Source organism: Lepisosteus oculatus, chromosome 16 (assembly GCF_040954835.1).
Source record: "Lepisosteus oculatus isolate fLepOcu1 chromosome 16, fLepOcu1.hap2, whole genome shotgun sequence".
In the NCBI taxonomy this organism is placed as follows: Eukaryota; Metazoa; Chordata; class Actinopteri; order Semionotiformes; family Lepisosteidae; genus Lepisosteus; species Lepisosteus oculatus.
Genome location: NC_090711.1, coordinates 2131059 through 2144958, shown reverse-complemented (window position 1 = coordinate 2144958; position 13900 = coordinate 2131059). Strand labels below are relative to the sequence as shown.

The following is a 13900-nucleotide window of genomic DNA, read 5'->3' as shown; positions in this document are numbered from 1 at the left end:
ACGTGCAGACTCAATCATACAAAAACAGGGAAATGTCTCAAGACCGGAAAGTAGATGCAAGTCCTGATTTTTATTTATCTCTATGTCTAGAGTACAAGGAAGTGGAGATTGCTATAAATCATGGGGAAATATGTCAATTAACCCACAATGACTCTTTCTCAATGGGAGTTTTTTTTTAGATGTTTCCAATTTTTTAAGGTTGTGGAATGGTCACAGCGGTTTCATTTGGATAATCCCTATGTTTGTTATGTGTGTGACTGTTAGCTCACTGTCTCTGAGATGTTCATCAAGAAAAAACAAGGTTGTCTGGAATTACGCCAGCTGAGTCAGAGGGAAGTTTATTCCACTGACCTCCCCCCCAGTACTCCCGGTACAGCAATATTTCCTGGTATAGAAGTGAAGACCATGTGTGTACGTACAGCATTTCTCCCTCAGCACGGAGCATCAGCACCGACTGACAGGCAGACAGCAGTCAGAGCTGGTGTGTGAGTTGTCTTATGCACAGGGTAATGACCCTCCAGGGGCACTTAGCTGACCCTGTGCTGACCCTGTCAAAATCACATGCCACAACAGGGAATGAATTTATCACCCCGAGAACATCATCAGCTGCTGGAATCCATAATGACTACAGTAAAAGTGATAATACTAATAACAACAATAAAAATACGAATGAAAGGAAGATCAAAATGTCAAAATGTTACGTTTAATATCATTCTTTAATGTATCCATGAAAATTAAAACTGAGATTCCAGATCTCTACTAGAAGCTGCAAACTCAAAGGGTCTGATTTGCTAACTGGCTGTGAAGTATCCCAGGTCAATGGGACAGCATCCTACCCCACAATCAGGTGCGACATGGTTTCAGAGTGATACCCTCCCCTCACTAGAACATAGCTTATTCTTTTTTTTATCTTTCAGCCAATAGGAGGCTTTCCTCACGCTAACACAGCACTGGGGTCTCCCTGTCACTCCAGCCTTCTGAGTGGAGATCGTGCATCTCTGAGGAACCTGAGGGCCCTGCAGTGCTTTCTGATCGCGCTCCGTACTGTACAGGCAGCTCAGAATCAGGTACTGTGCCGTTGTGCTGGACGCAAACACGCCAACATCCACCTGCGCTACTCGCCTGACAACCTTTTTTCTACGATTTTCCAAGGAGTAAAAAAAGGAAATACCGGCCTCAATCGTCAAAACCCCCGTGTTCTTATTCCAAGGATTATTTTTTTTTTACTGTTGCTTGAAATACATATTCTGACCCACAAATCTGAAAAAACACAATGCAATAATATAGCAAAAAGGCTACACATAATGTGGTAGAAAATCTTAATTTGCAGTAATATTCAAAACTAGCATTAATGCCAGAAATGTCATATGCATTGAAGCACTGCATTAATTGGTGAATCATCTCTTTAAATAAATGACACCTTTTAGTATCATATATGTCTGTAACAAGCAAATGTTTCTATACTGTTTCAGCACCAAGGACAACAGCCTACACTGCGGCTTTGCTTTCTCATAGACAGCCAGGCAGACAATATACAGGAATCCTCGTTCCTCATCCGGTGGCTTTAGTTCCCTGGACAGAGCACTCTGCCTGTCACAACCCATGTACAGCACTACACCCTCTTTACATGGGGACTTGAGCACGGTAAAGGAATGTCTATCACAGCCCAAAAAATGTATGCTGAGCGGGATAATAATTGTGTTGAGAGAACGACTGAAAATTAAGCACAGAATTCAGGTTATAAAAAAGGAGGAAGAAATAAATCAAAATGGAAGCATGCAGTGAGAGGATTAAGTGCAATCTGACAAAACATTTAAAGAAAACCCAAGGAAATAATGTGGATCATAGTAATATTATGGTACACAGGGAATCAGTGTTCCCAGGAAGAAATGGGTTGCTACAAATGATGTCAGATCTTTTTTTAATATCTTCACAGATTTAGCAGAGCAGATAGCACATTCCTGTAGAGCACACACATATCTGTCTCTGTAGTCATGGGGACAGATTGCACACACTGGTTTCAACACTGCTATGCAGAAATGTCGATGGATCAAAGCAGACACAGAAAAATCCACAATGCCAAGCTCAGTCACATAGCATGGTAGCAGAAACCCCAAATACTTTTCATATAACCTAAAACGGACATGCCACAAAAAATGCTGTACATCACCAGTGGCACATATTCCAGTACAGGCAATAATGGCTGAATTTCCTGATTGGTGCAACACATCTATTCCTGTCATTCTGCAGGGTTTCTGTTGTGGGCTAAAAGAAACTGCCCGTTAATATCTGGGCATGCAATGAGTATGTGCCCTTGGCATCAAAGTGCTGCTGCTTCATGTGAGTGCACTCAAAACACACACCAAAGATATTCACATCCCTATTTTTGCAGCTGAAAGAATGAAACCCAAGCCAATACAGAAACTGGGATATTCTGCTTCAAAGGGGAGCTGCCAGGATGGACACATGTGTGTGGAGGCAAAGTGTGCATGTGAGTGCCTGTAGGGAAGATCGCTCAGTTATGCCAGAGCAGAAACAGCTCCGAACATCGCTGCATGCTTTGCAGCTCAAGCATTGCAATATGTAATAGGCACAGACCTTTCCTCTGCTCCTACGCAAATTAAAATTCACAAGCAGATAGATGCCCAGATGGTTACGTACTGTACTTCAATCAATGAAAACTGGACAGACACAAATGAAAAAAAGGTCGACAGGCGAATATGCCCTCTGAAGAGATACCTTTGATGTGCCCGATGCTAAGTTACAGTGGCTTGACTCTTGCTGTCCAGAGCCCCACGAGGCTGCAGCGATCGCCTGTATACCTGCTTTAATGCCCTCAAGTTCCCCCATACAAAAGGAACCCAATTATTATTCCTGTCACAGCAGCCTTGCAGTAACAGCCACAGCGGAGACCTGAGAACCACCACAGGCAGCAGCAGCAGGAGCAGGGAGCAGAAAGCACACCCTCCCCGCCTGCCTCGCGGGCTGCCCCTCTCGCGCTCTCGAACCCGGGGCAGGCTCCGCCACTCACCCTGGCTGTTGGGTCCCCCGTCGCCCTCCTCGCAGTCCGTCAGGTTGTTGAGCATCCTGGCTCCGGCACGTGCCGACGGCTACCGGCAGTTCCTTACTGGGAGCGCGGGAGGAAGCGGCGCGGAAGCTCGCTGTGGGGAGAGCTCCTCTGGCAGCGCGCGACGTCCTCGGAAAACGAAAAGGCACGAGCTGGGCACCCTGCGTCCCTGGGCTCTGGCGGCGTGGTGCAGAGAGAAAAGAGCTTCCTTTCCTTCCTTCTTTTTCTTCTCGTCTTGTTCTCTTCTTCGCGTCTCTCTCTCTCTCTCTTCCCCCCTCTCTCCCTCTCTCTCTCTGTGTTGCGTGCCTCTCTCTCTCTCGCTCCCTCTCTGTAGGAGGAGGAGGGCAAGGCGAAGGGAGAGCTGCAGGAGTAGTGGATGCTGGAACACCTCAACGCACAGTCTCTTCCCCGCTCACTCGCGCAGCATCCACAACCGGCCTCCGGTCAGTCTGAACCTGACGACTAAATTCATCATGCATTCAGGAGGTATTATCTCTGTTCTCTCTCTCCCTCTGCCTCTCTCTCTCTCCTGCTCTGAGATGGAGTTCAGAGATGTGATGCAGGGGGTGTGGGTTGCCTCTTCTAGCTTAAGTATCGTTTTTTCTGAGACGCGAGGATGCTAGAAACGGCAAGACCCCTGATTTTTTTTTGTTCTTTTTCGCTCTCCTTTCTTATCCCAGTTTTTAAATCTCAGTGAGTCTCGCTGTCTTTCATGTGAGAGATGTGTGTCATTTATCTGGAAATGAAAAAGCCCATCGAGATGTGTTCGGGGGAAAGAACGTTCTTTATGACACTTGTAAGCTGCCACTTAATTGCACAGCGCCAGGGCTCAGATGAGAGACTCCTGTACTGGAAATGAAAGAAGTAGAACAAGCAGAGGACAAGTGAAGGTACTGGCGTTCACAAAGCACTTGATCACGTGGAAATGAATCAGGCGAAAGGTGAAGAAAATGCAGAAACAGAAACCAGATTCAATTGCAAACAACCAACCTTCCGTACTCTTGTTTAAATGGGATGTTTTATTGTCAGTCCTCTCAGTGATCCAAAACACCTTTTGCAAGTCTCATGTTCAGCTGCACACAGTATTTATTTCACACAGCACAGCTGGTCTACAAACGCATCTCTCACGCGATATGAAGTCAATATGTGAAAACAGTCATTGGATTAAAATAAAATAGTGCTCTTTAGTAAGTGGGGATTCAGAAAAGGCCCCAGGAAAAATACACATTTTAAATGTGTATCCAGTTAAAATGCACACAACAGGAACAGAACAAATATTCTATTCAATTCAAAATACTTTATTCATCCCCAAGGGACAATTTATACAGCGAGCAGTTCAAATACAACACATTCCTATAGTAAAAATAGTGAAGAAAAAACATCATAGTATTTCAAAGGAAAACATTTCTAAGGAAAAATTAAATTGAACAAAAACTACAAAAGGTCAATCAAATGATTATGAGAGTAACAAAATGCAGCACAGCAGTTTTGTTTTCTGAGACCGATAAGCAGCACCATAAAACATTAAAAAATCAGCAAACAAAAACAACGAAAAAACAAATTATTTGTGGGCCTACATGTCACTGGACGAGCAGAGCTGCTTCAGGGTAAAATGCAGTCAAAGCTGTTTGCCATGAGCTTCTTGCGGGGATATGCAGTACCTGAATTCCATTGGAAGTCCTGTTGCAAATCCTGTGTCACATCAAGACACTTACGACAGGTCATCATCACAAAGTTCTCCCACAAGCTACTTACACTTTTTATCACATAATTTGCCACTGTGACTTCCTTCAGGACACACCCTGCTTTTATGCTAATTTTCATGATTTCCTCTGCTTTGACCTTGATTAAAGTCCACTGTACTGCTTTTGATTTACTCTGCTATTAGCATGGTATACTCTGTTGTATGAGGTATCTATCTACAGGCTGTGCTGTCACCAGATCTTTGCACAGCATGCTCTCCTGATTAAAAACATGCTGGATCATCTCTCACCACGCTAAGCAAAACAGTTCAGTGGCACACAGCCACTATGTTGCACAGCGCCCCTGTGATACAGAGCAGTAGCAGAGCACAAAGCACGGAATGCCAAGACCAAGACTACTACAAACCACAAGCTCCCTAGACACAGGGAGGATGTGCTCAGCTGTCTCAGCTCTCTGGGAAAGACCCATTACAAGTCAATAGCAGAATTGAGCAAAGGACTACAGCTGCTGTATCAGGTGACATGAAGGCTGAGGCTCCTTTAGAAGTGGTGCAAAGGAAGTAGTGCAGGAAACTGGACAGTGAAAATGGGTTGTGAGCTCCAGCAGGTAAAAGGCCCGAGTCCAGGAGAGGGCAATTGTCTGAGATCGAGTGATCATGCTTTTGTGTGCACACACCTTAGTGTGTTGGACCCATGGGACTTTTGCAAAGTGGTTGCGACTCCAGTGGCTGAAAATAGTGGCCAATGTTTATTAAAAACACCTCTTGCAGGGACAAAATACTGTTTCGTTAGGCGTTTGTCTCCATAGCTCCCAGTCTCAATCAAACCCCGCAGGACCAGGAGCCTTTGAATTGCTCCCCTGTACAGGTGCTCACTATTTAAGTTTAAATACACTGTGGGTCCATTGTGGGGTAGGATAGCAAGGTAAATAGCGCAATTACAAATCACTGAAGTCATTTTGCAGTGTTTTCCAGAAGGAGTGAGGGAGACTGGGTGACATGAAACAATGGCACCAACAGTAGTTCCTACAGCCTCAAGGTTAGCAGGAGCTTTCTGTTTCATTCAGATGATGGACCACAATGAGATGCACTATTTGGCTCGAGGCACTGCCCTGAGTCTGTGGCAGGACTGGGACTTGAATCAAGAGCTTCCTGGCAACAATTGTACTTTGCCTTCACCCCTAGATCCCCTGGCCTCTTGTATTGCTGTATCATCTTCTCCTACTGATCCTTCCAAACCATTTATGACATAGCAGAATGGTTTCCACCTCTCCTAATGAATCCTGTCAGCAGCCCTTTAATTGATGGTACTGAGAACATAGAGCATCTAGTACTGTCTACAACTGTGCAGTCTTCAGCAACATGTCCATACAGGAAAATGCATTCTCTTAGGCACAATGTACACAAGTCAGTACACGCAAAAAACCAACACTGTAAATCACCATGACAAAAAATCACAGATGCACCTGTAAGTATCCTATTATGTGTCCTGTAAGTATCCTTTTAAAGAAAATCAAATGCCACAAGGGTGTGGATGAGGGAAGCTGAGGAGAGTGAGCACTGTTCCCCTTGAAGCAGACCTGCGCTGGTCTCTATGTCAGGGCTTTGCAAGCAAGCGAGCAGGAGGAGGACTGTCCATAGTGAACAGAGAGGCTGGCAGAGCCTGAGGCTAGGAAACACACACAGGTCCTTCAGAGCAGCACATGCAGTAATAACCGAGTGTAATTACTGACATAACAAAAGCAGGCAACCGCATCTCATGGCAGAGGGGGCAATGTTTAAAAGGGAACATTCTCACATTTCAGTCAAGATAAAATCTTGGACTGCATCTAAGACTGCACAACAGTAGTTGCATAAAAACACAGGCATCCATTTACAAATGTTTTCTTTCAGTTTGCTTCAAGACTTGTTTTTCAATTTTCCATTTTCCTTTTCCTTTTTATCCCACTCATTTGGAACTGCAGGCTGTAGACCAACTCCAGTGGTAGTGTCACGCTGGCACTGGGGAGGTGAGGACTGTACACTCACCCTCCTCCGAGCACATGCGTGTGGCCATCTGCTTCTTGCTGCCATTGTGAATGCCTATGGGAGAGCACAGATGTGTGCCTTTCCAGCTAAAGAGATCACAGGTGCCTATTAAGTTCCTAGGGGCTGCAGATGATACCCTGGATGACTGGGGCCAACATTCTTGCAGAATCCCAACTGTCATCAGCAAATGATACAAACTAGCGTTGTGTATAATTACAGATTTAATGAGCCAGGTTTTTCCTGACAGGTGACAGCATTACAGTATACTGCATTCAACCGAAACCTGTCTGGCTGTGAGGCAGTAAAAAGTGGTCAAGATGTCTCTACAGTTAGACAATGCATAAGCTGAACTAGAATGTCCCATTTAGCCCATTTGGAAATGAATGAATACAGGGTCAGTACTATGACTGTGTGTAAAAGCAGATTGTGTATATTGAGCACGATCAGAGTGTCCAAAAACAGATCTCTGTTGCAATGGTTTATTCCTTACAGAAGACCAACCATAAAATAAGAGACAGAAGTATTTAAATTATTAAGTCAGTTTGGAATCATTCAGGCTATGTGCCAGGTGTTCAGAATAATATCCAAAGTCAATATATACTATACTGGCAGGGTGAAACAATTAGGTTTATAGTGGACAGGGAAAAATAAACAACTTTGGGAAAAAACAAGGAACCCTTTTTCTAAGCATGTTAAGACCTACAGCTCTAATATGCTTTGAATTTGATTTTTGTTGGAAAATGTTAGATTTCATACATGCGGGGAGTTTTATGTAGATGGTTTACAGAAGACTGTTTGTTGCTTGTAGTATACAAATCAAGAGAAAATAATCCAGTAAAGCTAAAAAATCTAAATGAATTAATGAAGCAATATTAGTGGTGTAACTCACAGAATATCCTAAGCCCCGTCTTTGTTTGCAAACTACTATAACATCAAGAAACATCTCATGAACTCAGATGAATACAAAGGGAAATGAGAAAGAATATCCATAGATGTCGAGGTCACTATGATGGAAGCAATACCTGACATAATTAATTTGGGACCTGCATGCACTGCAGTGTACTGAAGTCCTCGAAGTGATATGCTTGTCAAAGAGCATTGTCATACCAATTCTTGAATTTAAAATGAACACACTTCTTCAGCATAAGCCTCCCTTTCTTGTTAAAATTCTCCCACGTCCTTCTCCCACAGTAAAAGAGTCTTGTAATGTCCTTTGCAAAATATATTGGTGCCACTTTCCATATTCAATTAGTGCTATTACCAGCTACAAATTAAACCTGCATGTTTATTAACAATATTGAGGATTAATGATGACAATCAGAAGAGGAAGGCGCACCGTTCAGGAGAAACCGGGCTGTGCCGCGAGGTGTTAACTACCAGAATGATGTGTGACAATCACAAGTGAACATCACGAAACTAACACAGCTTCGCAGTCACACTAAATGGGCTTGAAAAATGAAATTGCAGCGGTCCTCACAAAATGCATGTTCACTCAAGTCAGTTCTTGAAGGAAATGTTATCATTTCCTTTTGGAGAATGAAGTGCTGCAGGCAGAGGAAGGGTGGAGGCCCTGGCTTGGATGTGCCAGCTCTCACTTTGCCCCTCCTCTGATCTGTCCTGGACAGTCTCAGCTGGAAACCTTGTCCCCATGTCCCCCTACGACAGGGATCAACAGTCTGATTGTCCTTCTACCAGCGTTTTAGTTCGCAGTGTGTAAACACAGCCTGTGGATGTTTCTAACAAAGGTCAGGCCATACCCTTAGTGACTTCTGGGAACCCTTTGCAATAGGTGACAGTATTTCTGGGGTAATTACCCACAGTATGAATTATTTCCAACACAGTTAGCTTAAATGAGATGCATTTTAAGACCCACTGCAGCCCCCTGATTTTAATGTTATTAGCCACTCATTGTTAAATATTACCACCTTTTCATGAAAGTTTCTGTATCATTAGCATCATGAATAATGCTACAGATAGAGCTTAATAAGGGCAAAGAGAGGCAGCAAAGTGAGTTAATTCGCATAACAGGGCCAAATTAAATGGCCTCTTTTTAATAAACAGGCAGTTGGGTTTAACCCTTGCAGAACCACACGTGACCAACTACGGCTCAGAGCTTAGAGGATTTCTTTCACAGGTTCTGTGTTGGTCCTGTGTAACGGACTAGGGAACTAGGGTCGTATGCATAGTCACATCGTGAAAGACAGCACCATCCTTGCATATTAATTCAGAACACCTCATTCCAGTCCCATCGATGACCTCATCCTTGGTGCATAGAGGCACAGACAGAAGCGTTTGATTTATTACATTCAATTTTCCAGTAATATATATTGAATCCCTCTGGCCACACAAACCTCCAGAGCTCTATCGCACCACTCTGGCCTCAAAAAGAGAGGATCCTCAGTTCTGCATTTATGGTGGGGAGCTTTTCTACAGGATATATGGTGAACCTCAAGACTTGGAGCTCTCCGGGGGTTTGAAATTCCCACGCCTGGCTAGCCAGAACAAAGGAGACAGCGCCCCATCATTCAGACAAAGGACTGTCCTGCCGCATTAAACAGGGTTACAATTAAATAAGACAACTTTTAAATTCTCTAATATTTCAACAAACAGTTTGTCATTTTCACTTGGTTTTCAGCATTCGACAGATAACCTGATGACCAACAGCCCTGCAAACTACGGCACAGGTGCATGACCTCCAGCACTTTAACACCCTTCAGTTCCAGGGCCCCAGTGTTGGAATCCCACACATTCTTGGCCCCCTTGTCAGAGGAACATGTCCACAGCCCTAGCTGTGGTGCTTGTGAATGCCGGAGGCCCAATCGCAATCCTCTGAGAACACCTTTTTGGTATGGATACTCGTCAATCTGCTACACTAATCATAAACTGCTATTCCACATGCTATTCCACAAGTGCGGAGTGGTGACACTTGTGGCTAAGGATCTACGTCTGTGGCTGGAATGTTGCCGGTTCAAATCCCGCGGCCGGCAGAGGAATCCTGCTCTGTTGTGCCCCTGAGCAAGGCCCTTAACCCCAGCTGCTCCAGGGGCGCCATATCAATGGCTGACCCTGCGCCCTGACCCCAAGCTTCTCTCTCCCCCTCTGTGTGCGTGCGTCTCTTGGAGTATGCAAAAGCTGGGGTATGTGAAAAGACAAATTCCTAACGCAAGAAAACGTATATGGCTAATAAAGTGATCTTCTCTACAAACTCAGAGGCCATGGCACAATCAAGTCTTTTATTACACGTTGCAAAAGACAATTTACAGACTGAGAGTGATTCATTAATGCCCCTGCTGTCTCTCTTCAAGACAGTGCTGCTCAGAAACATGTTCTGGCTTTTATATTTTATTCATGCACTGATTAATTTGTTGTTCTAGAAAATGCGTTTGAAATCATATTCTCATATTCAGATTGATTTCTTCTTTTTTTTTGCCTGCTTCAGTTCTTAATCTTCTGCCAAGACTGACCTGTTTATCTGTGAGCTGGTGATTCTTTAGTCAGTGTCGCATTATTTGGAAATCTACAGATTCGCAGTGCACTGTGTCAAGTCAAACTGTGAGAGGAGAGGCTTTGTTAAGCAGTCAGTTCTGATGTGTGCTGATGGGATACTGATAACCCCCCTAAAACTGCACTAGTAAACAAATGCTACAGGTTTGTACAGCAGACATCATCGTTATGCCTTGAACTTTTAACAACAGTTTCACCATGCTTAAACCTGCACTTAGTTATTGATCAGGCCTTTTGTCACTTAGTCTTTAACACACCTTTCTGCATGCTTTACCATGATTCTACTGTACTTCACTGCAGTCTCCTTAGCATTTACCACAGAATACCATAATGACACTCAGCATCAACCCTTTAGAAGCAAAATGCTTTGTGCTTTGTGCAAAAGCCATAAGAGACATTTAGTCCTGTCTGTCTGTTTAGTTTGTGAGCAGGATGCAGAGAACATCAAAGAGGCCACTCACGGTCTGGCAATGAGATAGAGAGAACCATCCTAAGATTTCAAGTCAATCAAACCCAACATGCATGTCTTTGGGCAGTGGCAGAAAATCAAAAGCCCCCCCCCCCCCCCCCCCCAAAGGCCATGCAAACGAGAACATGGTGTGCAAACTCCACTCATATGTCCGCCCCAGGCCAGATTCAAAAAGAGGGCCTTGGAGCTGCGAGGAAGCACTAACCACCAAGACCACCATGCCGACCTGGGGCCACGTGCGCAACTCGAGACCACGTCAAAACCGGAACGTGCTGCGGACGTTCGCAACAGAAGTGCTTCACTAAAGCGAGGACCACCAAAGGTTTGCATCAGGCACCAAAAAAAAAATCTACCGACAGGAGACTTCAAACTGAAAAAAGCCAGAGAAGATGTGATAATAAATAATGCAAAGATGGGTTTTAAGCCTCAATGATTTTGAGTCTTGCAATTCAAAGAACAGTCAAACCTGGCCCTTTTTGTGTTGAAAAACAGTGATTTGGTTATTTTTAATATTTGGAAAATATCTATAATTCATTGTGGCCTTTCTGGCCAGAGTTAGAATCGCTGCTCTGCTTCAACCCGCACTGCTGCTGTATTTCTGTCCACGGTGGGCTGGCAGCACACTTCCAGCCTCTGTGGCTCACAGCATCAAAGGTTTGTACGTCTGCTTTTGCTCCAGTGGGTTTCCAGGAATAGACTGGGTATTCCCACAAAAGGAGGAGGAACACGTAAGGAGCACAGTACAGCACTCATCAGAAGACCAAAGGAAGAGTGCTCAAGGACCATGCATGCAGAACGGGCTACATTTAATAGGCAGTGCTCAGCAAAGCTTTACAAGAGAAGCAGAATTTATGGGTTATGCATTTACTCAGGCCTGTGGTGCCTGTGGCTCATGCATATGTGAATGGTAGACAGCATTATATTTAATACTGGTTAACTCTACGGCACCTTTTAGACAGCAAGCAAGACAGATCAACCAACAATTTCAGCTCATTTTAATACCCACACGCTACAGATCTATGTCAGTTTTTATAGATTATATATACATATTATTTTTATATCGTAGAGACAAACTCATACAGTAAGAATCATGTTCCCTGCCTTCACCTGACTGCAGCTGATAAGCATCTGAGCTCCAGCGCTCAAAGACAGGGTCTGTTTTCAGCACTCTTCACAGACTACAATAAAGAGCTGGTGAGCGATTTTCTCTAGGAATCCTCTGAGCAGGTTTTTCTAAAAATGCAGTTACAGATAAGGTATTGCAAGAAAACTCTGCATCCTAGCGCATGTATCAGCTGCAGTTCCCAACACAACAAACATACATTTTGATGAATATCACAAAAAAACAGGATTTTCTTTGTGCTGCTCCTCCGAGGATCTACCACCGACCTTTACAAATACTATTTTTACTATTTTTACAGGTCAGGTTCCTCCCTGGTGCTCAGTTCTAAAAGGAGGTCACTGTAATTACATGAAGCCGAGGGGGTGTCAGCTGCCAGAGTCCTGCCGTCGTGCTGCAAGGAAATTGCGCCGTCACACTCGTCAGCGGAGACGAACTAGAAGACGTTTCTAAGAGCCTATCTTGCGGATAGACGCGTGCTCAAAGGCTTCAGCGATGAGCCGAACGAGAGGAGGACCAAGAGAAACACCAGGGCGGTGCAGTCGGAGACCTGGGAGGACAGCGCTGGCGTGAAAGTGTCCTGTGGGATGCAGTGGCGAGTGGAGCTCCTGCCGAGGGGAAACCGAGCTCAAGGCAGCCGCAAGCGAGCGGGGATTGTATCTGTTCTGAGAAATACTTTCATGTTTGCAAAGCAGTGTGGAAACGTAATCATGGTTATTGACAGACTGAGAAAGCTGACTCTTCTTGACCTCTGCTCGACCAGCAGTGGGTGGAGGATGGGCAGGAGTCGTTGAGTCTTCTGTCCAGAATCCCACTGACGGGGAGGGGAATGGGATACTGAGATTGCTTAGGACCTCTGTCAGGCTTTTTATACCCATTTTTGGAATGAAAGCAATTGTTTCCTATCTTGTGGTTAAAGCAAAATCCATTTCCAGTAACATTCCATTGCGTGCACTTTTAAACACTTTTAAAGATAGTTCTGTGAGGCACTCCAACAACTGCACACCAGCCATATTCAAGAAAGGCACAAAAAGGCGTTGAACAGAGCTCAGAACATTAAAAAGTGTAGAGAGGCACTTTGATTCCTTCCAACATTTTTTTTAAGGAATACTGACTTGATTGGGTCTTCAAATGCCTTTTTCATTCTGAAAGAAATCTTTCAACAAAGGTTTCCCATTAGGACTCATTACTGGCAAGCTAATCTATTGCTAAACTCCAAACTAATGCATGCTGAGGGGCATTATTGGCTGTAGTACTGCATTTGATTCTCAGATTGGACACATTAATAATGTCACTGCAAAGCTTTTGGGCAATTGTCTCATTTCAGGTCGGTTCGAATGCTCCAGTTAAGAGCAAAACATCTTTATCAGTTTCAGGATGTCAACCACATTGCACAGTTACTCACAGAAAGATCGTGGTGCTAGCAACACTTACTGTAGCAAAAAGCCTCCTGTACTTGTGCTTAGAGGCCAGACAAGTTGAGTTGACCCAAATAAGACATATAGACTTCATATGCTTTCATGGCTTGATAGCATACGCACTACTATGGGGTGGAGCAGTGGCACTGTGGCTCAGGATCTGTGCCTGTGGCTGGAAGGTTGCAGGTTCAAATCCCGCAGCTGGCAGAGGAATCGTACTCCGTTGGGCCCCTGAGCAAAGCCCTGAACCCCAACTGCTCCAGAGGTGCTGTATAAATGTCTGACCCTGTGCTCTGACCCCAAGATTCTCTCCCTGTCTGTGTGTCTCATGGAGAGAAAGCTGGGGTCTGCGAAAAGGCAACTTCCTAATGCAATTAATAATGTCACTGCAAAGCTTTTGGGCAATTAACGATGGACCCTGCACCCACAAAGAAAAAACACTACCTAAATTACTATCGAAGGGTATTTTACAACAACCAATAACTTTTAGACCTTGACATGTATTTATTTAAAATATTAAATACTTTATCAACAGATCATATTCTATAATAATGTCCAGTCCTCAAAATGGCTTTTTCCCTCTGTTAATTAC

The 13900-nt window shown here is 44.2% G+C and overlaps 1 protein-coding gene across 4 annotated transcripts in view; it reads right to left on the bottom strand.

Annotated features, from left to right (window-relative positions):
- slc12a5a (solute carrier family 12 member 5a) overlaps window positions 1–13900 on the bottom strand; it is a 184797-nt gene that overhangs the window by 109275 nt on the left and 61622 nt on the right. Inside the window, exon 1 of one of the 4 annotated variants that reach the window (XM_069179542.1) lies at window positions 3032–3567. The exons of the other annotated variants lie outside the window; for them this stretch is intronic. Coding sequence (XP_069035643.1) covers window positions 3032–3086 — 55 coding nt within the window. The 5' untranslated portion in view covers window positions 3087–3567. Of the gene's footprint in view, window positions 1–3031; window positions 3568–13900 lie in introns of those variants that run through there. 4 annotated transcript variants of the gene reach the window in all.